Source organism: Panulirus ornatus, chromosome 46 (assembly GCF_036320965.1).
Source record: "Panulirus ornatus isolate Po-2019 chromosome 46, ASM3632096v1, whole genome shotgun sequence".
NCBI classification, from domain to species: Eukaryota; Metazoa; Arthropoda; class Malacostraca; order Decapoda; family Palinuridae; genus Panulirus; species Panulirus ornatus.
The window spans coordinates 3,987,320-4,015,240 of NC_092269.1; the positions used below are offsets into that span (position 1 = coordinate 3,987,320).

The window sequence follows — 27,921 nt, forward strand, 5'->3', positions numbered from 1 at the left end:
CACCAGACGAAATCTGCTGTGGAAATCGTTGTGCTGTTTTAAGTCACCCGCTTCCCCTACTCCTCCCCACCCCCACCCTCCAGCATAACGAATGTAAATACATCCCGTTTATTTATGCAAGATGTTTTTGCTTTTATGCTCCAAAAGCGAGACTCCGTCGGAGGTAATAGCTTGGGAATTACCCGAGCCAGAAATGTGTGTGTGAGGGTGTGTTGTCGAAGCAGAGGTAGGGAGTCCAGTGACACACACACACACACACACACACACACACACACACACACACACACACACGGACGGACGGACGGACGGACGAATCTCCGTGGTGTAGCGCTTAGCGTCACTGACTGTCACGCATGCACGGGCCGCCCGGGATCAAACCCGGCACAGGTTCGAATTCTGGCCCACAGTCCGCTCAGCTGTTCATCCTTCCCTCGAGTTGGGGTCGGGGAGGCTGGTCGATGAAGTGGGTGCCTGGCATACGCTAGTGTGTGTGTGTGTGTGTACATTTTTAGGAGAGAAAACATGTTATACATACATACAAGGTTAAGAGACGTGTGTGTGTGTGTGCGTGTGCTTGTGTGTGTGTGTGTGTGTGTGTGTGTGTGTGTGTGTGTTGGGGGTTGGGGAGACACGAGTGTAAAAGTCTCTCCCCATAACACCGGTGGTTGGTATGCACAGGACCTCCTCCTTCTCCCCACGCCGGGGGAGCAGCTAACTAACTAACTGGTCAGCCCTGTCCTTGGCCGTGGCTGCCAAGTACCTCCAGAGGCACAGATAACGAGGTTTGTAAATAGTTTTTTTTTTCGTGGGATGTTGTGTCAGGTCCCTGGCAAGATCCCAGGACCACTTAGGCCGCCGTCTCCCCCCGCCCACCCCACCTCCACACCCCCCCCCTTTTTTTTATAGGTGTCCCCCCCCCCCTCCACCTCCTGCGCAGCGCAGTAGAAGTGGTGGGGAGGTGCTGACCCCGTGGTGTCGGCTTGGCGTACGTCGTCGCACCGTCCCCCATCGCCTTCGAAGAGTCGTAGATGGCAGCCGTTGTCGTGGCAGGGTCGTACATGGCAGCTTTCATCGTGGTAGGGTCGTAGATAACACCCGTCGTAGATGACAGGGTCGTATATGGCAGCCTTCGTCGTGGCAAGGGTCGTACAAGGCACCCGTCGTGCACAACAGGCCCCCCGAAGCCAGAGTAGCCTAGGGCGGTACGTCACTTTGAAGCTGTAAAGAAAACTTTTTTCTTTTTCTCTTCGTAGCCTCGAACAACAGATATTTTTTTTTGAGCTGCTGTTGAACATTGTGTTCCGACCTCGTATGAAGCAAGGCAGGTCTACCAGTCACCTTCCACACTCACCTTCCTCTTCCCTCACCTTCCTCCCCCTCCTCACCTTCCTCTTCCCTCACCATCCTCCTTCTCTTCCTCACCTTCCTCTACCCTCACCTTCCTCCTCCTCCTCCTCACCTTCCTCATCTTCTGCCACAGAGTGGTCCCAGCGTTGGTCTTGGGCAGGCACCAGGGCGCTACAGGGTTGGTGTTCCGCAGGGCCACAACTTGGTTCCCCTTTTCTTTCTGCCTCCGTCGCTCCTTCACTGAGAGGACATGGACACGCTGCCCCTCGTCCAGGGAGGCGTTGGGCGTGGTGTGTACCTGGACGACGACGGCGACGCAGTGAGTAGTCCTCCAGAGCAGTTGACCTCGACCTAGTTGAGCGAGCATGGGGGTGGTGGTGCCGGTGAGGGGATGAGGAGGGGAGGGAACGTGGGGGTCTCTCTCTCTCTCTCTCTCTCTCTCTCTCTCTCTCTCTCTCTCTCTCTCTCTCTCTCTCTCTCTCTCTCTCTCTCTCTCACTACGTCTTATCTTGTTCCCCGGCGCTTGAGTCTGCCTCCCTCTCTGGGAACAGAGTCCTCCTCCCCCCAACCATCAAAAGCACCCCCACCACCTCCCCCATCGGCGTCCCTCTGAATTGTCATCTTTTTTTTTTTTGGCGGAGGAGAAGGGGTAAGGGGGGGGCGTGTTGGTAGGTTTCCAGGCCAGAGAGAGAGAGAGAGAGAGAGAGAGAGAGAGAGAGAGAGAGAGAGAGAGAGAGAGAGAGAGAGAGAGAGAGAGAGAGCTGTAACATTCAGGAGCGGCTCCTGATTAACGCGTATGTGACCTGCGCGCGTCACATGTCCGTTTCTCGGAGGGTCGCGCACTGTCCGTGCCTGGGTTCCCTTCTTCCCGCACGCGGGCAACAGATGGACCGAGAATAGGCTGAGACTCGAGGTGCCTACTGTAGCGTCCCCACACCTCGTGGTTAGACGACTGACTGGTAGAGTAAAAAAAAAAAGGAGAACGAGCGATGTTGTTTGGTCAGGCTGGGCTGAGCTGGGCTCACTTAACTCACAAACAGGCCGGCCACACGGACGATTATTATTATTATTATTCTTTCTCTTTTTTTTTTTTTCGTTATTTATTTACTGTTTGGCCTCAGTGAGAGGGGTGCGCGCGCGCGCATTGTGTGTCCACGTTGCAAAATATTTGACCCAGATCTGTGTCTCTCTTCTCTGCACCCCTCCCCCCCCCTCTCTCTCTCTCTCTCTCTCTCTCTCTCTCTCTCTCTCTCTCTCTCTCTCTCTCTCTCTCTCTCTCTCTCTCTCTCTCTCGTCCGCTACAGATATAAAGGTAGTGGGAGGGAGAAAAAAAAGTGTTGAAGATAACCAAAAGGAAAAAAAAACATTTTACGTAAAACTACGGCACTAAATTCACTTCTCCTCGCTGATAAGGATATGATAAGGATATCTTATTTATTTATTATGTAAACAAATGTTTGGGGTAACTACAAACTAACTTAAGATTGATTCGCGTTCAGACGACAGCACACCAACATCTATTTCCATTCCTTTATATATATAAATAAAGGAATAGATATATGAAGTGCTGTTAGGTACTGAATATTAGTAATAATGATGATTAGAGTGTAATATCTATCTATCTATCTATTTATCTATCTTTCTATCTGTCTGTCTATCTATATATCTAGCTATCTATCTATATATAAACTTGATGTTGTGCTGAAGACAGTGGTCGAGCCCAGCAGTACCGTGATAGCGTTGCTCCGTCAGTCAGATGAAGGTACGACAGAAGTGTGTACATACTACGGTGTAATACCAAGCGTAGAGAAAGGCAGGTATTTGGACCGTCTTCGGTGGAGGGAGGCTAGAAAATGGTCAACATTGTGTTGGAATTCCATCTCTCTCTCTCTCTCTCTCTCTCTCTCTCTCTCTCTCTCTCTCTCTCTCTCTCTCTCTCTCTCATGGTGTGTGTGTGTGTGTGTGTTTCTCTCTCGGGAATGTAATGAAATTGTGGGTTCTCTCTTCCAGTTGCTGGAATTGCCTCTCTCTAAAATTGACCATATTGGTGTTGAAGAAGTCCCGATTGTGTTTCTCTTTTTTTTTTTCTCTTTTCCAGAGTGAGTCCTGGTTATCCTTGTTGGCCTCTTTTTTTCTCCCCCTTTATATCCTTCTTTCCTTTCGTTCTCGATCGTCGTTTACCGCGTTAGCAAGGTAGTGCCAGGAACAAACGGAACAAGGCCGCATCCGCTCACATCCATTCTGTAGCTGTCATGTTTGAATGCGCCGAAACCACAGCTCCCACTATCCACAGCCAGGGCCCCCACAAACCTTTCATTCCGTGGTTTACACCGGACGCCTCGCCTTGCGTTGCCCTGGTTCAGTCCATTGACAGCACGCCGACCCCCTGCATACCACATCGTTCAAGTTCATTCTATCCCGCGCACGCCCTTCACCCTCCTGCATTAATGTATATATAGCACTGGAGAGAAGCGATTTCTTCTTACAGGTTACGGATATATATGTGTGTGTGTGTGTGTGTGCGTGTGTGTGTGTATGTGTGTGTGTGTGTGTGTGTGTGTGTGTGTGTGTGTGTGTGTGTTTGTGTATTTGAGGCCAGTATACCTGTGCTTTCCTAGAACCAGAGCCAAATATACATCTTTTTTTCCTGTGTACGGGTGAATTAGTTACTCCAACCGTTGCCAATAACCGAGTCTTCCATTTTTTTTTCTTTCCTCGGGTTGTTGACTGACGTCAGACTGTGGCGTCACATCTCTGACGTCAGGACATCCCCCCCCCCCACCTCAACACACGAGGTTGGATGGGGGAGGGGGAGACATCAGGGGGGCCATTCGTCGCGATCTCGCTCGACCTTCGGTCTTAATATAAACCCGCTGGGCTGTCGCGGAACCGGCGGCGTCCCGGTCGGACTGTGCTTTTTATTTTCACTCCAATTGGTGGGGCAGTCACATTGGCCCAGGGAGTTCTCGTCCCCCTTTGTTGATGTCCGCGTCACGGTGGAGGGGGGGAGGGGAGGGGAATAAGTAAGGGGAAAAGGATGATTTTGTTGTTATATCGTCTGACGCGCCCCCCAGAGTGGTGGTGGTGGTGGAGGAGGTGCCTCGCGCGTCCCACGTGTTCCGCTCTGTGTTTTGAGACCCCCCACCTACCCCCTTGAGCACGACGGTACGAGCCCTTGAGCACAACGGTACGGTCTGAACACGACGGTACGATCCTCTTGTGCACGACGGTACGGTCTGTGCACGAAGGTAAGATCCCTTGGAACACGAAGGTACGGTTTGAGCACGACGGTACGACACCCGACTCCCCTCCCACGAAGCAAGACGGGTGCGAAGGGTCGAGTTTGTTTAGCGTGATTGGTGTTAGCGAGGCGCTGGGAGACTTGGAAGCCACTGTCATGGACTGAGATCTTTCAAAGGCCAGTTTCCCTCGTTTCTGCTGCTGCAGCTCACACGGGGTTCTGCTGCTGTATTTGCTTCATCTGATTCTGCTGCTCCTCCATCTCCCTTCCCTCTCCCAATCACCAACCCTATTCCTGCGTTTCTAGTACACGTTTCTCATGTCGCTGTTTTACGCTAGAGGATATATTTTTTTTTCTCGTTTTCCCTGTTGCTGCTGACGCTGACGTTCCTCCGCTGCATAGGTCGTCCGTGGCATTGCTAGTGCTGCTACAGCAGCTGCAGTTCTTTGCTGTCACCTCAGGAGAGAGATTGAGGAGGCTACTGCTGGCGTAAGCGGTACGAAAGCCACGCCGCCAACTCAACTCTGCCGCCACCTTGATGCGCGTGCTGACGTCGTGTGTGGGGGAGCCGGGGCGACCAGGAAACCATGGCCGTCTAGAGGATACGTGCCTCAGCAATGCTCTGTTGTACCCAGCGAGGGAGAGTATGAAGACGAGGAGGAGGAGGTGGTGGGAGGGAGAGCATGCGGAGGGGGAGGAAGGAGGAGGGGAATGAGCGGCGCGCTGAAGGCAGCGTCGTCCAGCTAAGCGAGAAGGGACGTTGTCAGTCCCCAGTCAGGACGATTTGTGTGTGTGTGTGTGTATGTGTGTGTGTGCAAAAGAGGCATGACCACCAGTGCTGCTCCTTCTTTCCCCTCCCTCTCTCTCTCTTAGGCGGCCACGCATGCATTACCTGTGGTTGCTCTTGGCTTCAGTGGCGATGGATGTCTTAGTTCCTCGGCCGTCTTTTGGTCTCGGGAGGGCCCCGGGTGGTACAGAAGTTCTCTCGCGGTCCAAAACTGTCTCTGGGTTATATTCACGTCAGAATTGTTACGCAAGGAGGACTCTTGTTCTATTCAAGTCAGCGTTGTGTGTGTTGGGAGAGGTCTGTGGAGGGAGGTTGCCGTAATGTGGTAGAACCCGAGATAATAAGGTGTGGAGTGGGTGTACACCGCACCTTGCGCAGGCTGTCACTGAGAGTATAGTATCCTCGAGGTACTTTTCACTCCAAGGGAGTCTGCAGTTCCCTGCTGTTGCAGGTGGCGCAGACCTGGGTTGCAGGAGCCTTAACATATATGTATATATATATATATATATATATATATATATATATATATATATATATATATATATATATATATATATATATATATATATTAGAGAGAGAGAGTAGGAGCGGCAGATATATATGCAATAAATACATATATATGAGCGCAGTGTCATTTTTCCTCGCTAGGGAAGCTTAGAAAGTTGTGCTGTTAGGTTTAGCACTTGTGATTAACATGACAACAGTACATTGTACATCACAGTTAATCCCGTAGTGCACACCGTCATTCCTCTACCTGTTTTTCCGAGTTATGATGAGGCATAAGAAGGAGATACACACACATATGGTGAAAGGAAGGGAAATCTTTATTATTATCGTTTCATTAAAGGCACAGCATGGTATTCTACTCTCATTACTCTTAAAGTTTGAGGGAGGTGGGGAAAGGTTGGACAATCAATGACAGTCATGCAAATGAGTAACATGAAAATGAGTAGGAGCGGGGATACATCTCATGAGTAAAATGTCTTGACTCACTATGGCGTCCAACGGGGGATATAAATGATCGTGGACGAAGATACGAGTAAAATGTGCATTGATCATCATATGCATGAATCATACACGCAAAGTAGGGGGGTTTTGGGGGTGGAGAGAGTACATATCACTTTTTAAAACTTTCAATTCTTGAGCACAACCGAGTGTGGCAATGAACAGTCATCGCCTCGAGGCAGTATAGAGTGTTCAGCTTGTCTTCTCTGTGGCACACTAATCATTCACAGGGAATTTTGAGACAGTCTTTGGAGAGGGCCGTAGCGGGCCCTTCTTTGCAGTCTGGAGTCTTTGGAGAGACGCCAGCCACTACAGTTTGCACATTGAAGAATGGTCATTAAGGTCGGTTCTGTGTCGTACATCAAGTAAGCGTCACATTTGGAACGTTTGGCTGAGTTGATACCATTTTGGTCCCAACTATATATATATATATATATATATATATATATATATATATATATATATATGTAAATTGGAAAGGAGCACAATTTTGCGCATGATCAAGTATATTCCTATGGGTCCACGGGAAAATGGAACAAGATGAGTGTTTCGATTTCCTGTGAACTCATGGGAATATATATATATATATATATATATATATATATATATATATATATATATATATATATATATATATATATATATTCGTTCAGATATCAGCATTGCGTGACCAACAACCCTCGATTACAACCTTAGCATATCACAGCCATATTACAGTTCATCAGTTGAACAAAAGCAAAATATAAAACAAGTTAATAGGATTACACAGAAGACCAATCATTACAGCAACTACAGAAGAGTTCAGGTCTACTAAAGTGATGATAGATTTTGAAAGGGTGACAGTATAGGGAAGTGGCTAAGTTTTGCACTTGTAATTCTCTCTGATAACAGTAGAAAGAAGAACTAATTTGTAAGATTTTTTTGATATTTTTTTTGGCGAATCTCAAAATAAATTGTTACAATTTTTTCACACTATTAATTTTTATGTACCAAGTTGTTGCGTAGAAAATTTATTTTTCCTCGTAATTTTTGTCTTTTTCGTAAATTTACTTGGTCTTTTTTGAGCAAAATAATGACTTTGTACGTTGTACAAATGTTCTGTACAATCGTCCTTTCATAATAGTGTACTGAACACATTACATCACACCTGACTTGTACACCCAGACCTCTCACACAAGTGAGCTTGTGCCACCTTGTGGGTGGTAGAGATAATTCGGAAAAAAAATTTAATAGATTACTTCAGTCATTGTCGCTCGGTAACAAATGAATTTTTTTTTTTTTTTTTATTTCTCATTAAATGTGTTGGGGTTACGGCGAGGACCTGACTGGTGCTGTGTGCACACGAGTGTGAGCAAGCAACGTTGCTTGCTTGCTTGCTTGCACAAACACACACACGCAAGAAAATGACTGACCGTCTTGGATTATACGACCACCTTACATATAACATGACACCGGAAGGTCTGTATCTGAGTTCCTTACTAATAACAATATAAAAAAAAATTCAGTGTCATTTTTGGCCAAGAGCTACGTAATTTTCGTCTCCAATTGTTGAGTATTATTTTGCAATTTTCTAAAAATTTTTGTCATGAGTATGTACGGTATGACATTGACAAATGCATATGTTTTTTCTCCCTTTAGATTTTTCAAATTCCTTTTGAGGGGCATTAGGGGGAAAAATCGCAAGTGGATTGTCTGTGGAAAATTCTGTACTTGGATGACGTGGGTGTCAAAAATTTAAGGGTTTCCTTCGTCACCTGCTTACGTTAATGGGTGTATTATAGTTACCTGGTTACTTTCGTTAATGAGTGTATAATATAATTAGCTAGTTACTTTATCTAGCATTAGGTTCTGGTAATAACACCCACACTGTGTGAGAGGTTTTAAACTCTGTTGCAGAAATATTACGTGGGGACTCGAACCTTCTTTTTGAACCAGTGCTTTATGATGAACATTGTGTGTGTAAACACTGCTCTTTACAACTGACCCTCTGAGTATTATTTTGTGAAGCAGCGGGTCTCTTGGAATTATGGCAAGGGTGGGCCGAGCGAACACACACACACACCACATATTCCCTGTTGTGTGTGTGCATGAGGTGAGGAGGAGGGGGTGGGTGGGAAGAGAAAGTCCGATTCAGGTGTGTGGGAGGGAAGACCGATTCAGTTGGATGGGGTGGGGGAGGTTTGATCATGGTAAGTGAGGTAGGCGTCCCGATCGCAAGTTGCAGTCGTCATATCAGTGCAAGACAAACTCCAGATTTGAGGGAGGGAGGGAGTAGTTCTGTGTACCGGAGATACATTGGCGGTGTGGCGATCACGTCTGAATATGGAGAGAAGAAAAATTGGGGTTGCAACACGTGCTGTAGTGTGGTTAGTCGGGCAGTATGAGAACAAGAAAAAACAAGATAAACAACTCGTGGAAAATTAAAAAAAAGGGATAAAGCTACTTGGCTCCTTCAGATAATACTGTATACTTAATATTACTGTACAGTCAGATCCTAAATCGCTGTTACCCCTGGCTGTGATGTGGGGTGCTTCAGGCCGAACATGACACCCCTCTCTCTCCCGTCGTGTCGGTAGTAGGGGGAAGGTCATAACGTGACCCCGCCGTCAAAAAGGTGGCCCTATACATATTGTATATATATCCCATGCAAGGGAAAGGAAGGGCCACCAATGTGTAGAGCCAGATGCTACAAGAACTTTGTTCGGGTATTGTTATTATTATTGATTCGTATGGTTGCCCCATCCGACCACAGGAGGGGGTGACGGGGATTTAGGATCCAGACTGCACATCCCTGCTCGATGATCCTACTTAAAGCTAATCACCTGTGGTAGGAAATGGGGGGGTCGGGGGGGTCCTCGTCACTCAAACACAATCCATATCATTTTTGCGGTTGATCCTAATGTGTATAGGATCTAGAAAACATCATCACGTCACAGTTGGTTCAGACACTAAGTGAGACCCGTCTTTGGCGACTGACGACATTTTCCAAGTCTTTGGCGGCTGAGGAGAAGTTCAAAACACGTGAATGAACGCTGCGTTCAAACGTCGTTTCCAAGATAAGCGGGTCATGCCAGATGAGGATGGGGGGGTGTGGGGGTCACTCCCGAGAGGTGACTTGGAAGGGAAGGTCGATAGTTCTGACTGGCGATGACCCCGGAATAAGAACCCGGTCATGTAGAATAGGCCCACAGCCAGGATATGTATGTATTGTATGTACATGTTCATCACGCAGGTCCCTGCTATCGTCATGACCTGGGCAGCGTGTCAAGGGCGACCCTTTCCTTCCACCCGCCCTCCACACTAGGTCAACACCGGAGCTTCTGGTAGTGTCTCGCTCTGGCGGTCACACAGGTGTGAGGAGGAGGAGGAGGAGGAGGGGCGGCGCGGGCGAGTGCTTGGGTTGGTGCTGGGTCGGGTTGATGTTTGGGGAGGCGGACGACGACGCGAGATCAGAGTATGCCTGTGGTGGGGTCGTGGAGCAGGGAGATGCTGGGGTCCAACTCCTCCTTCGCTCTGGCCGCGGCTGCCCGCACTTCAGAGCTGTGCAGCTCGGCGGCGTTGCTCCACAGAGGACACCTGTACCACAGACATAGGAAAAGTTAAGAGAAATTGGCTATGGCAGGGTACACATAATCTTTTTTTTTTTTTTTTTTGATCATACATACTCACACTATTTCCCGCGTGAGCGAAGGTAGGCGACGAGAACAAGATGACTGAGGAGCCTTTGGAGAGGGGGAGAATTCCTCACTTGGCTCCTTGCTGTGTTACTTCTTTTGGGAAGAAGTAATACAGGAAGGGAGGATCGCCAGCCATCCGCTCCAGTCCCTCTTAGTCGCCTTCTACGACACGCAGGGAATACGTGGGCAGTACTTTTTCTTCCCCATCCCCAGTGATATATATATATATATATATATATATATATATATATAATATAATATAAAGATGCGACACAGGTGTAACACTCTTTCATCCCTTGATAGGCAAGCATTAATCACATACAGCACAGTTTCCTAACACTAATTTACAGTGCAGTCAGACACCCTCTCCTCCTCCTCCTCCTCCTCAATCCACCAGGCCTTACTTGTTAGAGGCGACCTGGCCCCGTTCGAAGTGGTGGTAATCATCCGTGATGATCGTCTTGCACAAGTAGCACATGACAGCCCCGCACGGGCAGGTCATCCTGTTGCACCCGGCCTCGATGATGAACCTCTTCTGGCACCGGGGGCACTCCCTGCAACACGCGGGAACTTTTTCAGTCCCATTGGAGGGTGAAGTTTGACCTAAGCTTGGCTAGCCTCCTCCCCCCCGGTCCGGCCGGTCCCGACCCGCCCCGGCCCTCGTCGAAACACGAATGCATCCCGTTAGTAGTGTCATTTTCCCAAGGCTGCACCCGAAGACGATGCGTATGTCTTAAAATATGTAAAAATAATGATGGTGTAAATGATAATGATGGGAGTTTAAATGATTGATAATGATGGTGGTGTAAATGACAGTGGTTGGTGGTTGTAAATAATAATTGGTGGTGTAAATGATATGATTTGGTGGTGTAAATGACAATGATTGGTGGTGTTGTACATAATAATTGGCGGTGTAAATGATAATGATTTGGTGGTGTAAATGACAATGATTGGTGGTGTTGTACATAATAATTGGTGGTGTAAATGATAATGATTTGGTGGTGTGAATGACAATGATTGGTGGTGTTGTACATAATAATTGGCGGTGTAAATGATAATGATTTGGTGGTGTGAATGATAATATTTGGTGGTGTTGTAAATGACAACGATGGGTGGCGTATTTCCCTTATCATGATGTTAATCAGACCTGGGATAGTTGTAAGCCTCACCTGATCATGGCCTCTGCCATCTGATTCTCAATGTTCGTTCTCGCGTCCTTCTGGCCCACCTTCTCTATCTCCTCGCACCGGAAGGGGATGTGGGAATGTTCTTTGCACAACCTGTGTCCGCCGAATTTAAAAAAAAAGTTTCTTATTAGAAAACTTTTTTTTCTTTTGGAAATTCGTCGAGCGGTCTGTCTCTCAGGTCGATCCGTGCGCGCTCACACATGTCTTAAATAGACGGTAGATTTGTTAGACTGAATACTTGTGTGATGATATTTTTTCCTAGTGCTGGCTCAAAATACAAGTTAATCACCCGCAACTACCAATTCTGTCATTAAAGATCCCACTGGCATGACGCAAGGCAATAAGAGTTAGAGAGGAAGGGATGGAAAAACGTATTCATGGCCTGTAGCCTTTGGGAAAGTTGAGGGAGTTCCAGCTGGGACAGGCGACAGAGATGTAGATAGATAGAGGGATAGACAGAGAGTTGACTCCACAGGGAGAGAGAGAGAGAGAGAGAGAGAGAGAGAGAGAGAGAGAGAGAGAGAGAGAGAGAGAGAGAGAGAGAGAGAGAGAGAGAGGACATTGACTCCATCGGGTAAAAGTCGACCCCCCCTAATCAGGGAAGAGAAAGACAAAGAAGGCCTTCGACCCACCTGCATGATTCCTGAAGGCACTCGGGATTGAGGCACTCCAGCACCCGGTTCTCCTTGTCGGGCATGATGATCATGAAGTTGCAGAAGGGGCACGACTCCAGGTTCTCGATGCCGGCCGCCTGTATCTCGTCCCGCTGCTTCCTCTCCTGGATCTTCTGGAAGACCACGGGTTCCATGACCCTCTTGAGCGTCCTCCAGGAGAACTCGGCCTCGCAGAAGCCGTTCATGCACTTGAACCTCGACAGCCCCTGGCCGATCAGGGATGCCACATGTCTGCGTTGGTGGGAGAGAGAGAGAGAGAGAGAGAGAGAGAGAGAGAGAGAGAGAGAGAGAGAGAGAGAGAGAGAGAGAGAGAGAGAGAGATTGGTATATCAGTAGATGGTTCTCCAGTCTTGTGTTTGTGGGGGGAGGGGTTGATATGTGTAAATCACACAAACCCAAGATTAATTGAAATCTCAAAAAATTCAGCGTTCTTTTTCTTTTTGGGTGGGGGGTTAGTTTGTTTGTTTTAACTACATGAAACCGTCATGCGTATTTGACATGACAGACGAAGCATCTCGTTTGTAATATTAATAGTGATGCTTAAATTGCATCGATTTATGCTCATTTACTGGTTTTTTTTTTTATAGTCTTTACAGAATTCTCATACAGTACTCTCTCTCTCTCTCTCTCTCTCTCTCTCTCTCTCTCTCTCTCTCTCTCTACGCACACTGGTGTCAACGTCCATGCATGAGCCAGTATCATGCAGTAGTCTCATGCACGGCTACCGCATGCTCCTCCGTTCTGTCCTCGCGTCCCTTGGCCACACCGAACCTCAGTCTTCACACGGACAGTCAGTCTTGGGTAAATCATTGCACCTCAGCACCCACATCCCTTACCCTGGTGCCGCCACACCATCCTTCCATACAAACTCAACAGAGACCAGAAGGTACGATTGATACTGTAGATTACACACACACACACACACACACACACACACTGAACAGTCTCGAAGCCTTACTTCCTGATGCAGTCGATGCAGAACTTGTGGTAATTGTAGGGGGCGTTGCAGGTGGCCATGTTCTTCTCCAGGACCTCTTCCTCGTAGCATATGAAGCATTCGTGTAGCGCATTCGCCGTCACGTCCTGTGCAGAGGGCAAGACGACAAGGGTAGCGAGAGAGAGAGAGAGAGAGAGAGAGAGAGAGAGAGAGAGAGAGAGAGAGAGAGAGAGAGAGAGAGAGAGAGAGAGAGATTTTGGGAGGGAAAATGACATGACGTCGAGGCCAGTCGACGAGTACTGGCAACTGGTGGTGGCCGACGACAGTGAAAGTCACAGAAGAATGACCAAACACACACACACACACACACACACACACACACACACACACACACCTGCACACTGGGGAGCTGGAGTTATACACTGTGATGGTACGCTCGTGAGTAACAGATTATAAACTCTTACTCAACAAAGAAGAAGCGAGGTTATAATGATAGGATCTGTTGCAACTTAGATCGTTTGCTGGTTCGCTTGCAATGCGGTGATAAGGGTTTACGCGTTTGGAGGCTTTGATTTGATAGACTGACTGCAACGGATGAACCCCCTGAAGTGGCTTTAAGGTATGACAAGTCCTGAAGAACAACATGTCCTGAAGCTACGCCCATGTAAACTTCAGCAGTTTCAGCACGGGAGATTTTTTCACAACAGGACGAGCTTATGACGAACCAGGAGGTGGACAGACGAGGTGCATGATCACTACAAGACATCTGCAGGTAGAGTGTGTGGTAAAGGCCCTTATAATAGAGTGAGGTCTCTGAAGTAGTTATTCCCTACACATAATGTCTTTTGCTTGGATAACTACATCGCTCCTTAAAACTCCGTCTTTTTTTCTTTTCTTCAGAATAATTCGTTTAGTTTCGTCCTCGAGGAGGAGAGGAGGTAGGGCATACAGGCAGGACCCATCTTCATCATTGTGTATGATGTGGTTGGGGGAAACTTGTATTGGATCGCGAAACTCAAAAACTGTTTGTCTGTTGGGCGAGTCTGTGTGTGTGTGTGTGTGTGTGTGTGTGTGCGCGTCGTTGCGGAAGTGCGTGGAACAGGTAAATGAACTCTGCTTTCAGTAAAACTCCCTGAAATTGCAGCTAATGGCCTGGATGTTTGCAAGCAGCGCCTCTGAATGCGTCCCCCGGGCCTCCATGTCCCTCTCATCACGAACTGTGTGTGTGTGGAACGTTCAGTGGTGAACCGCTGCGTCATTACTTAACTATTAAGTTTGGTAATTTGAAACCCAAAATACACGAGGACGCTTACAGGAAACGTATCATTTCACTGCAGAAACAGTCTCAAGCTGAAAAAAAACAGTATTGTACTTGTTTCACTGAAACAGACCGTCAGCGAGTGTAGAGAATGGCATATCACAACTCTGGCGCTTTCACTGTCAGACAGCAGTGACGATGGGCTTGGGACACTGTCCTTCGACACGAACTACAGCAAAGACCAGGTGCGTGTGTGCAGTGAAGGAGTGTATGGTCTTTCAGAATGATTTCAGACGCCCGAGGAAGGTGTTCTGAAATATGTTTTCGGCTTGACAGCCCATGGTCTCATCTTGGCCGCCGATGGGCCTAATGCTGTAATTACACCAGTGTACGTGATGACTGTAATTACACCAGTCTACGGGATGACTAATTACACCAGTGTACTGATGACTGTAATTACACCATTGTACGTGATGACTAATTACACAAGTGTACGTGATGACTGTAATTACACCAGTCTACGGGATGACTAATTACACCAGTGTACGTGATGACTGTAATTACACCAGTGTAAGTGATGACTGTAATTACACCAGTGTACGTGATGACTGTAATTACACCAGTGTACGTGATGACTGTAATTACACCAGTGTACGTGATGACTGTAATTACACTAGTGTACGTGATGTACCACATTCATCTAATGTAAACAAATTCCCAGAGAAAAAAACATACCCTCTGCAAAGTCAATAGACTGTAACGGAACATTGTGAGAAACATTAAAGAAATAAAACTAAAATGATAAAGAAAAGTGTGAATAATGGGCTTTCAGAACTTAACACGAGTCTTTCAGTTTTTGGGTTCGAGGGGGGGGGGGGATCCTAATTGCCTACATTTTCTTAATTCAATTGTATGATTATTAAACCTTGGTTATTCATTAAAGTTAGGGTCATCAGATTGTATGATTATTAAACCTTGGTTATTCGTTAAAGTTATGGTTATCTGATTGTATGATTATTAAACCTTGGTTATTCATTAAAGTGATGGTTATCAGATTGTATGATTATTAAGGATTAGTTTATTCATTAAAGTGATGGTTATTAATTTCCCTAAACCATTCTTAGACTACGAGAGAGAGATGGTAATATAATTATCCCCACCCACCCTCCTTTTCCCGAGAATTATAACTGGTTTAATAAGTTATGGAAGACTCGGTTAAGTTGTTGAAGGCCAGGTTAAGTTGTTGAAGGCCCGGTTAAGTTATCGAAGACCCGGTTAAGTTATCGAAGACCCGGTTAAGCTATAGAAGACCCGGTTAAGCTAAGCTATAGAAGACCCGGTGAAGTTATGGAAGACCCGGTTAAGTTATGGAAGACTCGGTTAAGTTATAGAAGACCCGGTTAAGTTATCGAAGACCCGGTGAAGTTGTGGAAGACCCGGTTAAGTTATGGAAGACCCGGTTAAGTTATGGAAGACCCGGTTAAGTTGTAGAAGACCCGGTTAAGTTATGGAAGACCCCGTTAAGTTATGGAAAACCCGGTTAAGTTGTGGAAGACACCCGCCCAGTTCATCCCCCGGAACCGGCCAGTTAGGGACGGACCTGCTCTGGGTCGAGGAAATACTCTGTGGCGTTCTCCTCCGCTCCGGCGCCCCGGGTCACGCCGCCCTTGGCCAGCAACACCTGCTTCTGCTTCTTCAGGAAGCCCGACATGCGCGGCTCGGACGTCTTCTTCTGCAGGAGTTCCTCGACCAGCTGCTCGAATGCAGGCTGTTGCCCGTTCGTCCCGACGCACCTGCCGGAGATGGAGGAAAAAAAGATGGTTTGGGGTGTTTCGACCAGGCAATGAGAACTCATCCCTCCCCCTCACCACCAGATGATCTTGCATCTATCTGGAGATAAGGATAGTCATTCTGAGGGAAGGGGGGTGGGGAGAGAGAGAGAGAGAGAGAGAGAGAGAGAGAGAGAGAGAGAGAGAGAGAGAGAGAGAGAGAAGGTGGTTCAGGCCATACCATGTGAACGCGTCTAGACCCTCTCCAGTTTAGGTATATCACCATTCATGTATGATCTCTCTAGAGGGAGGGAGAGGGGCTTACCGGTACCCAGAAGAAGAGAGCAATTGGTGCTGAACATTGCAGCTTAGTTGGTGCTGAAATACAGCCTAGTAGGTGCTGAAAAATACAGCCTAGTAGGTGCTGAAAAATACAGCCTAGTAGGTGCTGAAAAATACAGCCTAGTAGGTGCTGAAAAATACAGCCTAGTAGGTGCTGAAATACAGCCTAGTTGGCGCTGATATGCAGCCTATTAGGTGCTGAAATACAGCCTAGTTGGCGCTGAAATTACAGCCTAGTTGGCGCTGAAAATTATAGCGTAGCTAGTGCTGAAAATTACAGCCTAGTTGGTGCTGAAAATGATACCCTTGTTGCTGATATAACAGCCTAGATTCCTCCCTCAGCTCAGGCAGTGAAAGTAGTCTGGAGCCTCGTCCCTCCCTCCTCCACAGATGATTGAGGTAAAGCTTAAACACACATCTAGAAGGTATTGTTTCACCATCACGTAATAGTTCTCAAAGCAGAAGAAAAAAATATATAGCTTTTAGAATCCTTGAAGTTTCCCTCCACACCCTCACCCTCATCCCCTAAGCGAGTGAATGTCACAATGATAATGACAACCTCCTACCCACACTTACAATTTTGAAACTGAATACCACACTTATGATTGAAGACCACACTTATGATTGAAGACCACACTTATGATTTTGAACACCACATATGAGGCATTACAGTGCTACAGAGCGTTCGTTAAGGCCATACGTTATAAAGTTTGCGACATGCGTTTATAAGGGTGGGTTTGAACGAGTCTGTGCGTTCAGAGGAACTCGCGCAAAGCGGCGTATAATAACAAGAATGGGTTTCAACACGACTACATTTTTCTTAAGGGGCTTTCATAAAAAAAAATGTGGTATGGAAAAGTTTGGTGTAGATGAAGACGTAGTGGTTTTGACTTCACGTACCCGTCATGCAAACTCCAAGCTGACGTTCTGTTGCGTTCACGTACCCGTCATGCAAACTCCAAGCTGACGTTCTGTTGCGTTCACGTACCCGTCATTTTAAGCTCCAAGCTGACGTTCTGTTGCGTTCACGTGTCCGTCATTCAAACTCCAAGCTGACGTTCTGTTGCGTTCACGTAACCTTCATTCAAACTCCAAGCTGACGTTCTGTTGCGTTCACGTACCCGTCATTCAAACTCCAAGCTGACGTTCTGTTGCATTCACGCACCCGTCATTTTAAGCTCCAAGCTGACGCTCTCTCAAGCTGAAAATGTGGTAGGTCTACTGTTTCACGAATTATGACATTGCACTGCCGGCGACCAAGACTCATTTCATCACATTGTTTACAGGGCGTAATAGCGAGTCCCGTTATTGTGAATGGAATTGACAATAATAAGATCTGCTATTTCCTTTCAAACGCCATTCCCCAAGTAACCAAGTACAGAAGGATCTACGTACACAAGAGGTTTTTAGAAATGTGTAAAACTGTCGTAAGTCTTTTCCTCGTGTGCAATACGACCTATACACATCTTGTAGCGTGAAACAGCTCTGGTTTTTCTTCCATTTTTTTTTTATTGCGAGTTCTTCTGTAGCCAATGAAACAGCTCTGGTTTTTTTTTTTCTTTTTCCCATTTTTTTATAAGTAGCGAGTTCTTCTGTAGCCAAGAGATCTAGACCAGAATCTTTACTGACGGGTTCTACTTACAGGAATATCTTGCAGGATTAAAAAAAAAAAAAGAAAAAGGAAAAAAAATCTTCACGACCAACAGCTTGTTGTTATTTAAACGTCCAACGTCTCCCCCCCCCCTTTTTTTTTTTTTTTAAACTCGGTCCTCGTTAACAAGTTACGCTTACAGGAAAAGGACCTTCTGGGTCCCTTCCCCCCAAAACGTAACGGAAGGAACCGTACAATAACATAGTCTGTATTTTCAGGGAGCCTGAACTCGGTGTTCCTCCTGGCTTGTTGAAGCCTCTCTCTCTCTCTCTCTCTCTCTCTCTCTCTCTCTCTCTCTCTCTCTCTCTCTCTCTCTCAGCCGCAGTTAAGTTAGGTAGGTGAGGTACATGGCTTCTATCACCTAACCTTCAGGGTTCGGTAGACGGGAACGCGCCGTTGCTGACGTGAGGTTAGAGAATGTTAGTAAACAAGTCAGGGAGAGTACTCGACCCGGCCTAGACCAGGCGGAGGATTTGGCACCACTGTGTTGCTTGGGCTGCCCAGAGTAACTCGGAAGCTCTCTTGGGTTACTGTGTTATACGTTTCTGCGTTACCGCCACCTCGCCTGTCACACAGAAGCCTTCCCAGGGCGTTACCGCCACGTAGCCTGTCACACACAGAAGCCTTCCCAGGGCGTTACCGCCACGTAGCCTGTCACACACAGAAGCCTTCCCAGGGCGTTACCGCCACGTAGCCTGTCACACCCAGAAGCCTTCCCAGGGTGTTACCGCCACGTAGCCTGTCACACACAGAAGCCTTCCCAGGTCGTTACCACCACCTAGCTTGTCACCCAGAAGACTCGCAAGGCGTTACCACCACCTAGCCTGTCACAGAGAAGACCCCAGGGCGTTACCGCCACGTAGCCTGTCACACAGAAGCCTTCCCAGGGTGTTATCGCCACGTAGCCTGTCACACAGAAGCCTTCCCAGGTCGTTACCACCACCTAGCTTGTCACCCAGAAGACTCGCAAGGCGTTACCACCACCTAGCCTGTCACAGAGAAGACCCCAGGGCGTTACCGCCACGTAGCCTGTCACACAGAAGCCTTCCCAGGGTGTTATCGCCACGTAGCCTGTCACACAGAAGCCTTCCCAGGACGTTACCACCACCTAGCTTGTCACACAGAAGACTCGCAAGGCGTTACCACCACCTAGCCTGTCACAGAGAAGACCCCAGGGCGTTACCGCCACGTAGCCTGTCACACACAAGCCTTCCCAGGGCGTTACCACCACCTAGCCTGTCACACAGAAGACCCCAGGGCGTTACCACCACCTAGCCGGCTATGTCACAGAGAAGACTCCAAGAGCGTTACCACCACCTAGCCTGTCACACAGAAGACTCCAAGGGGTCACACAGAAGACTCCAAGGGCGTTACCACCACCTAGCCTGTCACACAGAAGACCCTAAGGACGTTACCACCACCTAGCCTGTCACACAGAAGACCCCAGGGCGTTACCACCACCTAGCCTGTCACACAGAAGACCCCAGGGCGTTACCACCACCTAGCCTGTCACCTGAACGCGACCGTTTGACTCCCAAAAGGACCACAAAGAGACTCACCTGTGGTGCAGGTAGTCCGGCTCCGCGTCGGGGAACATGTTCATCAAGAAGGCCACCTGGCAGGCCACGATGTCCTCCTGTTCCTCCTCCTCGTTCCTGACGCATCGAGGAGACTCCCGCTGGGAGAGCTCCTGCGCCAGGCGGTCGACGCCCTCTTGTTCGTCCGCGTCCTCGGAGCCGTCGCTCTCTTCGGCCAGCCTCCGAGCCAGCTCCTCGTCTCCCGACGTGTCCTCGATCCTCGTCTCCAACTCCCGGGCCAGTTGCCGCGCCAACCGCTCGTCGCCCGACGTCCTGTCCTCCTTCAGCTCCTCCAAGGGCGGTCGGCCGCGTACCGGCAGCCTCTCCAAGGCCTCGTCGTTCGCCAGGACTCCGCCCACCGCCCCCTCCAGCTCGGGAGGGAGGCGTGCGTTGGCCTCTCCTGTCACCCAGTCCGGCGCAAAATCGTCCGAGCGACGCTGTACCTCTGCCGCGGCAGCAGCAGGTTTGCTCGGGGGGGTCGTCGTCGGCGGGGGGTTCTCGGGAGCATCTTCGAACACCTCGAGCTCGCTCGCGTCGTCTTCCGACTCTTCGCGACCGCTCGGGTCGTCCCGGGTCGTTGTGGGCCGGCTCTGGTCGTCGGCCGAGTGTTCAGAATGCTCGGGCTCTCCCCGACCCTGGGCCTCCGCCACTGCCCCGCCGTCCAGCAATGAAAAGTCTTGCTGCACCGGGTCGTTTTGCTCCAGCGAGAGGAGTTCAAAGCCGTGTGGTTCTTCCTCGCTGTCGTCTACTCCCTCAGGTTGGCGCTGCTGGATTTCTTGTTCCTGCTCATCCCACGCCCCTGGCAAGATTTCGAAATCCTCAGGGACCTCTTGGTTCTGCAACGGGTCATTTTGGTTCTCTGGGGGTATGATTTGAGGGTCTGGACCAGGGTGGTCGCGGGTATGATCATTTTGAGCCACCGAGGGGGAGATGTGAGGATCTGGGGCATGTTGGTCCTGGTGAAGGTCGGTCTGTTCCCCTGAGGGGAAGATGTGAGGGTCGGTCTGTTCCCCTGAGGGGATGTGAGGGTCTGGGGCATGTTGGTCCTGGTGAAGGTCGGTCTGTGTCCCTGAGGAGGGAGATGTGAGGTCTGGGGCATGTTGGTCCTGGTGAAGGTCGGTCTGTGCCCCTGAGGAGGGGAGGATGTGAGGGTCTGGGACATGGTGGTGTTGGTCTTGGCAGAGACCAGGCTGACCCACTGGTGGGACGATTCGAGGGTCTGGGACTTCGTGGCCCACTAAGGGGAAGATTTCGGGACGCCGGGCCTTGGTGGTCCATCTGACGAAAGGCAAAATGCCCCACCGGCACGAAGATTTGAGGGTCCGGGGCCTGGGCGGCCTGGCATAGACCAATCTGTCCCACTGGGAGCCGGATCTCGGGATATAGTCTCGGCTGAATAGCCACATCGCCCACCGGAAGGAAGAAATCGGGGTCTGGGCCTCCTCGCTGGACCGGGCGAGGGTTCATCCCAGACCGGCGTTACCGGTTCGGGATCCCGTCCCAGGTCATCCCGGCGTCCGGGACCCTCGGCTACGGTGGGGCCAGCAGCATTAGCAGCCTCCTGCTCCCCTTGCCCGGCACTGTTGCGCTCCTGCAGCCACAGGAGGGACTGCAGCAGCCCCTCTGCCTCGTCGTCGGTCTCGCATTGCTCCAGCTGCGCCTTCAGGCTCTCGCGGTCCACGCCGTTCACGACGGCGCACACGAACTCGAGCCTCTCCCTGCACCAGCTGTCCTTGTCGGTGTCCAGCAAGGGCGGCCCAGCCATCCTGTGGGGGGAGGAAGGGAGGGAAATTGAAATATACTTAGTCCAGCTCGGAAGAAGAAGGGTTGTTGTTGTTGTTGTTGTTGTTGTTGTTGATGATATCAAACCTCCCTACAATTCAAGGGGGGGTGCGGGTGGGCCGCCCTGTGCTCTTGGGGCGGCCCGCCCGCGGTGAGGGACCTAAGCACTGGGATTAGTGAGGTGAGGTGGGAAGGGTACTCGCGTAAGGCGCTTTGGGCAGGACCTAAGAACTGTATGACATAACATCTCTAGAACAATTCCCATCATCATAGAACGTAATATAACATCTCTAGAACGATTCCCATCATCATATAACGTATTAAAACATCTCTTGAACAGTTCCCATCATCATATAACGTATTAAAACATCTCTTGAACAGTTCACATCATCATATAACGTATTAAAACATCTCTTGAACAGTTCCCATCATCATATAACGTATTAAAACATCTCTTGAACAGTTCACATCATCATATAACGTATTAAAACATCTCTTGAACAGTTCCCATCATCATATAACGTATTAAAACATCTCTTGAACAGTTCCCATCATCATATAAGGTACTAAAACATCTCTTGAACAGTTACCATTATCATATAAGGTACTAAAACATCTCTTGAACAGTTACCATTATCATATAAGGTACTAAAACATCTCTTGAACAGTTACCATTATCATAGAACGTATCATATCACATCTTGAACAATTCCTATTATCATATAACATACTAGATCTAAACTTCCTCTATTATCCACATTCAACTTTGTTCTCATTTGTTCTCATTCACTTAATTCAGTCTTATCCACTTTATTCATCAGCAGTTCATAATTCTTTGCGTGTTATTCAAAATAATTTCTTATTTGATTTCATATGTTATATCCTCCAGTTGTTATTATCCTAAAATCTTGAAAATTTACTAAAAAAAAGTAAAAGTGATCAGGTCGCCCCTCACTCTTCTGTCCTCCATGGGGCGCTTAGTTGAAGCCACTAGCCTTTCTCAGTAATTAAGCTTTAGATTTCTGGTAGTGTATTTGTTGCTCTCTCTCTCTCTCTCTCTCTCTCTCTCTCTCTCTCTCTCTCTCTCTCTCTCTCTCTCTCTCTCTCTCTCTCTCTCTCTCTCTCTGCTCCTATTGCACGTCTCTTATCAGCTCTTTGTAAGTAATCCCTTTTAAAAGCGGGGACCGAACTTGAAAGGCATATTATCTATCTTCAAGGTTAAAAATGGCGTGAACACCTTTGCTGAGTATTCCATACGATCCATTAAACTAACAGGCAGTTTTGATGGTTACGAGCAGACAGGCGAGTCTCCTCACCTATTTCCCTGAAGCAGAGAGTCTGGGAACATTGTCGACACACACACACACACACACACACACACACACACGCATATTCCTGCAACTGATTTCGTGTCAGATGATATCTGTGTGCGTGTGTCTGTGCCCGTGTGTGTGTTTTCTGTTGGCAAAGGCACTCCCCCCTCCCCTTGAAGGCACCGTGCCAGTCAGGTAGACCCACCTGTGTGGCAGATAACACCTGAATACATATCTATTCATACCGGGTTAATTAAAACCCATCTCCGGCTCTTTCACACCCCACCCCCAACAACTCACACAACCGTATCATTGTTCACAATGTTGTGGAAGGTTACGTTAAACAACAACCACCCTTGGCGTCTTTGAACCATCTCCAGAAAGACTTAAGAGAATATAAATATTTTTTTAAGCGATACATTATATTTTTTTTTAAAGGTGGTTCTTCTTTAATCTTTACATGGCGTTTAAATTAACGACAAAACAGCTAAATATTTAATATATTTCATTACGTCTGTACAGCAGCCTTAAGGATAAAGGGTCGTACATGTTCGTGTATAGTATAAAACAGGTATATTTCGTAAGCAAGATCTGGAGTCTTTACACCATGGCGTTTAGATAAACGACAGAACTACATTTAGTTTCTACCATATTTCATTGTCTTGATAAAAAGTATAAAGGGTCGTGTACGTTCGTGTATAACGTAGGTATATTTCGATATTCGTAGTACTCTCACAAAATCGCACCAGATCTGCCCAAGAGAAGGTAATCGCGATCATGTTCGTTAAAGGGATCACCCCACCACCCCCATATCTAACCCCACCTCCCGTGGGGCATGTGCGAGGGGGATCACACGTGCGTTTTAGTGGGGTGCCTCGCGCAGCGGAGCAGCTCAGCTCAGGTCAGGTCGGGTCGGGTCGGGGACAGGTTGGCTGGTGTTCAAGGTCGGCTCCGTGTGTCATATCAAGCTCAGGTGGTGATGACAAGTGGACGGGTTTGTGAGTCACGCAGGCCTCTGGAATGTGTGAGTTGCTTTACGTCATCTTCCTCTTGCTCAAAAAAAAATAAATAAATAATGATAATGTATCTGCATATCCACGTGCCAGTCTCTTATTTATCTGTCTTATACCAGTATGCATGTCTATCTATCAATACACCAGTCTGCTTCTATCTGTCTTTATACTACTCTGTCTATGTACTCATATACCAGTCTGTATCTGTCAGTCTACCAATACATCCGTCTCCATCTGTCTGTCCATATACCAGTTTCTGTTTATCTACTTATATACCAGTCTGCATCTATCGTTCTATATATATCTTTATATGTCCATATACCAGTCTATATCTATCGTGCCCCAGGGGGAAAAAAGTTCACGAATTTCTTTGTGTCCACCTGTTTGTCTGTATGTCTGTCTACGTTTCTTTGACACTGTCGTGTTCTTACCACACGTACAGACAAACAGACTGCATGTCCTTGAATCAAGCACATTGTCCAATCCTTCCTGGACGATGTGCTTGCAAGAATAGACGAATGAAAAAAAAAAATTGAATGATCTCGCTCTAGGTCTCCTTCGTCCCATCAGCTTGAGAAAGGCAGCAGAGCAGCTTCTTATGATTCTCCAAGCTTCTGGTTCAAGCTTCTGTCCCTTGGCAGCTTGCATCACCCCTGGCGTGCGTCGTTATATTGGTCTGTCTGTCTTATTAATACCTCGAAAACAAGGAAGACTTAAGTGTTGTAAACTAACACACCCTGGCAGAGTGAACGCATGACTCACTGCTATTTCTGAGTATATGTATATATATATATATATATATATATATATATATATATATATATAATCATAGCACCTTACACTGATCCCATTTACTCCAACCGGAATACTTAGGTTTGGTTCGTCCACGGGATATGGAATGCCCCGTACGACCCATCGTCCCATTCAAAGTCCCTTCAGCCAAGATAAATTGTATGCGGAGACCGAAGCACATGCGGTCGTCCCAGCCCCAGAGATAACGGCGGGGTTGGGCCACCACAGAAATTTGCCTCATTCACAATCGCCTGATCTTCATATCGGCCTTCCAAGTATTTCTAAACGTATCAAAAATAAGACCGGGTGTTATTGAGGGCCCCTAGTCTCTCTCTATCTCTCGTCTCCACCTGAAGCCCAGCGCAGGGAAAGAGGCTTGGAGGGTAAGATAAGATACGCATAGTAACTTAGACCTTCTTAAATTGATTACTACCGTTGTTTTATCACTGCTTTTCCTTCTGGCTTTCCGATAGGAGAGAAATATTAGGTATGACTTTGAGAGAAACATTGTTGTGCTTCAGCGAACTGGTTTTTTTTCTCTATTTCTTTTCTGTTGCCAAACGAACGCCAAAAGTTTATTGGTGGAAGGAATGATACAGACGCCACAACCCCCCCACCACCTCCTCCACTCTTATCAGTCTATTCATCTCTATACCTGTCAGTCTGTCTGTCTGCCTATCTCTATCCATATTTGACGGTTTTATACTTCATCGTCGTTTCCCGCGCTAGCGAGGTAGCGGCAGGAAAATGACGGAGAAGAGGCCGCATCCGCTCCCATCCATACTCTCGCTGTCGTGTGTAAAGCACCGAAACTACAACTTCCTAATTAAGATGAGTAGTTATTAAGAAGTCGTAATCTGTTAATGAACAATCAGGCTTGGCCTGGGGCAGCTGGTGGTATCACCCCCCCCCCCCCCGCGTGACGAAGCGTTACGTAACGAGCAGCGGCAGGTGCCACCTGTTGTGCGGCGGGCGTCACACGGGGGGACCGAGGCGTAACCCTAGCCATTAGTGCGACGTGTTGACGGATGCGCCGCCCTCTGGACACGGTGACCCTTGCGCACGATTGCATGGGGTTCGACCCGATGCTTGCGCTTCAGGTCAAAGGTTATCATCGGAAGCAAGGGTCATCTTCAACCCAAGGCTTGACATATCATGGGATTTCCGTTCGTTTTGCACATTAAACACACACATATATATATATATATATATATATATATATATATATATATATATATATATATATATATATATTTTATATATTGCCGCTGTCTCCCGCGTTTGCGAGGTAGCGCAAGGAAACAGACGAAAGAAATGGCCCAACCCACCCCCATACACATGTATATACATACGTCCACACACGCAAATATACATACCTATATATATATATATATATATATATATATATATATATATATATATATATATATATATATAGTTACCTGACATTAAAGAAATAACCAAACACTCCTGGTTAGCAGTGGATGAATGGAAAAGACGGATTGGGTTATAACACACACACACACACACACACATACACACACACACACACACACACACACACACACACACGTCTAAAATGTTGTATAATTTTGGAGGTGGCTTACGGGATCGGGGGGCACCACGAGAGAGTAACTCCCTCCCTATTAAAACTACAAACGCATAAGATATAATTCACTGCTACATTGGTATAGTGATACGTAACACTCAGTTATACCTGTTAAGTCTCTCCTCTATTCGCTTACCTTTGTATGTTGTATATTAATGTTTATGTTTTCCATAATAATGTATTTAGACTAGATTCACCTTTCTCTCTCTCTCTCTCCCTACCGAATTTTTCGCAGTCTGGATGTGTTGGAATGAGCATAATTACGTAGGAACAAACCCTAACACACTACCTGATAATGACTTACTTTTTACACGTTGTGTCTCCACGCGAGATGGAACAACCCGAAGGTAGTTCTTTCCCGCCAAAGTTAACGACGCTGATTCCTGGTGTTGCTCGCCTTCTACGGTAGGTAGATAGAGACAAGGAGTCCCTCCACCGTCGACAGGTATCGTACAAGTTACAAAACTCGTATGTTTGGATGCATTTTTTCTTAACTACTCCTTTACTTATTTGTTGTCACTATAAAGCTTCTTTAACTGTATTCTTGGACATTAACTATGCAGAGAGCGCTTAGAACACAGGACATTAACTAGTCAGAGAGAGAGATCAGAAAACAGGACAAGGTTTTTTGGTATTGGTCAAGTCAAACGGCTCCACTTGGCGCGCTTTTGAGTTGCCAACTGCACCCAGCACCACATTTCTCTGCCTTTTAAGGCGTAGATGTCGTCTGAATCAATAACTTGTGGCTTGGGACAGACCCGGCACGGTCCTCTTTCATTAATCATTGCTATCAGAATGTGGCAGATAGGTTTTTAAAGTCGCCTTCGGGATATTTTCTTCTGAATGTTCCTCGGAAAGGTTGGACGCCCTTGTCACCTACCCGTGTCTCCCCACCCCAGCAGGCCAGGCGCCCCGGGCCGACCCCTCTCTCCCTTACCACCGATACCCTCCTCCACCCAACCCTCGGGGAGGGGGAGCGAAGTCACAACAAACTTTTGCCAACCCTCCTCATCACGGAGGCTGGTACAGCGCATAAACTCACCGTTCTCACACCCGCAGCCGTTCAGTGGTACAAGAGAGGTCACGGTAATTTCATACGGTTGCCAGTATAAGTTAAATATTGTTATTGGAGGTAATGCCGGGGAGAGGCCGTCGTTGGCAATACCGGGGTCTTGCGACGTTGCCATACGTACAGCCGTTACCAGTGATGCAAGAGAGAGAGAGGAGAGCGAGGGGGTGAGATAGACACACGAATCCACACCATTCGTAAACCACTGTCGTCGCGCTATCGCATTTCGTGAGCTGCTAGATAGTGGTGGATCCGTGGACGACAGAGAATGACAATGCCTTTCGGCGGGAGGTTTATGTGTACGTCTTCAGAAAACTGTGTAGTCATGTGTTGGCGCCGAGAAGCGCAGCCTTGGACCGCCCGCCCACCTCACTCTGTGTGCTCGCTAGTTCGAACGCTCCTGCTAGCTAGCCTAGCTACACACACACACTCTCACGTCTGCTAGAAGTCCCTCTCCCTCCCTCGACGCGCACCACACGGGATTCATCTACCAAACGAACGAGCCTCTACCTACCTGACGTGGGTGGTGAGGTTGGTGGTGTGTGTGTGTACAACGATCCAGGGTAGCGGACGTGCCAATCAACTGCGAGAAGAGCACCACTGACTGGGTCGGCCGCCCGCAGCCGGTACGGGCCCACGGAACTGAGTGTTGTGTAGCGGTCCGGGGCAACACCGCAGCGACCTTGATACGAGATCGGGACACGTATAATATGCACAATACGTTTGACGACTGTTGCTTACTCTCTGAGTTTACGTGTAGTGATGAAATTGATATCTTTTTATGCTCCGTTTAATATATGGATGGCAAATGTGTACATAACATTTAAAAGTTCAAAAAAGAAAATGACGCATCCGATTCGTTACTCTTCGTCACCAAAGATATTTAAGGAG

General features: G+C 47.7%; 2 protein-coding genes across 3 annotated transcripts in view; one reads left to right on the top strand and one right to left on the bottom strand.

The window, feature by feature from the left end:
* Lk6 (Lk6 kinase) overlaps nucleotides 1-27,921 on the top strand; it is a 501,002-nt gene that overhangs the window by 265,192 nt on the left and 207,889 nt on the right. The gene's annotated exons all lie outside the window — the stretch shown is intronic.
* LOC139763380 (uncharacterized) lies at nucleotides 6,182-27,699 on the bottom strand. The gene is made up of 9 exons (XM_071689395.1): nucleotides 27,545-27,699; nucleotides 20,691-21,218; nucleotides 19,435-20,568; nucleotides 15,714-15,906; nucleotides 12,877-13,001; nucleotides 11,877-12,149; nucleotides 11,227-11,337; nucleotides 10,462-10,611; nucleotides 6,182-9,956 (listed from the first exon to the last, which is right to left on the bottom strand). The coding sequence occupies exons 2-9, from the start codon at nucleotides 21,215-21,217 to the stop codon at nucleotides 9,830-9,832; spliced, it is 2,640 nt and encodes an 879-aa protein (XP_071545496.1). The 5' UTR covers nucleotide 21,218; nucleotides 27,545-27,699; the 3' UTR covers nucleotides 6,182-9,829.

Bases quoted from the DNA above. Each gene is read 5' to 3' on its own strand.
- LOC139763380 (XM_071689395.1), bottom strand. From the start codon at position 21,217: ATGGCTGGGCCGCCCTTGCTGGACACCGACAAGGACAGCTGGTGCAGG. The intron at 12,150-12,876 runs GTAAGGCTTCGA...CCACCAACGCAG, and splicing joins TGCATCGACTGCATCAGGAA to ACATGTGGCATCCCTGATCG. The intron at 10,612-11,226 runs GTGAGGCTTACA...CGCGTGTTGCAG, and splicing joins ATGGCAGAGGCCATGATCAG to GGAGTGCCCCCGGTGCCAGA.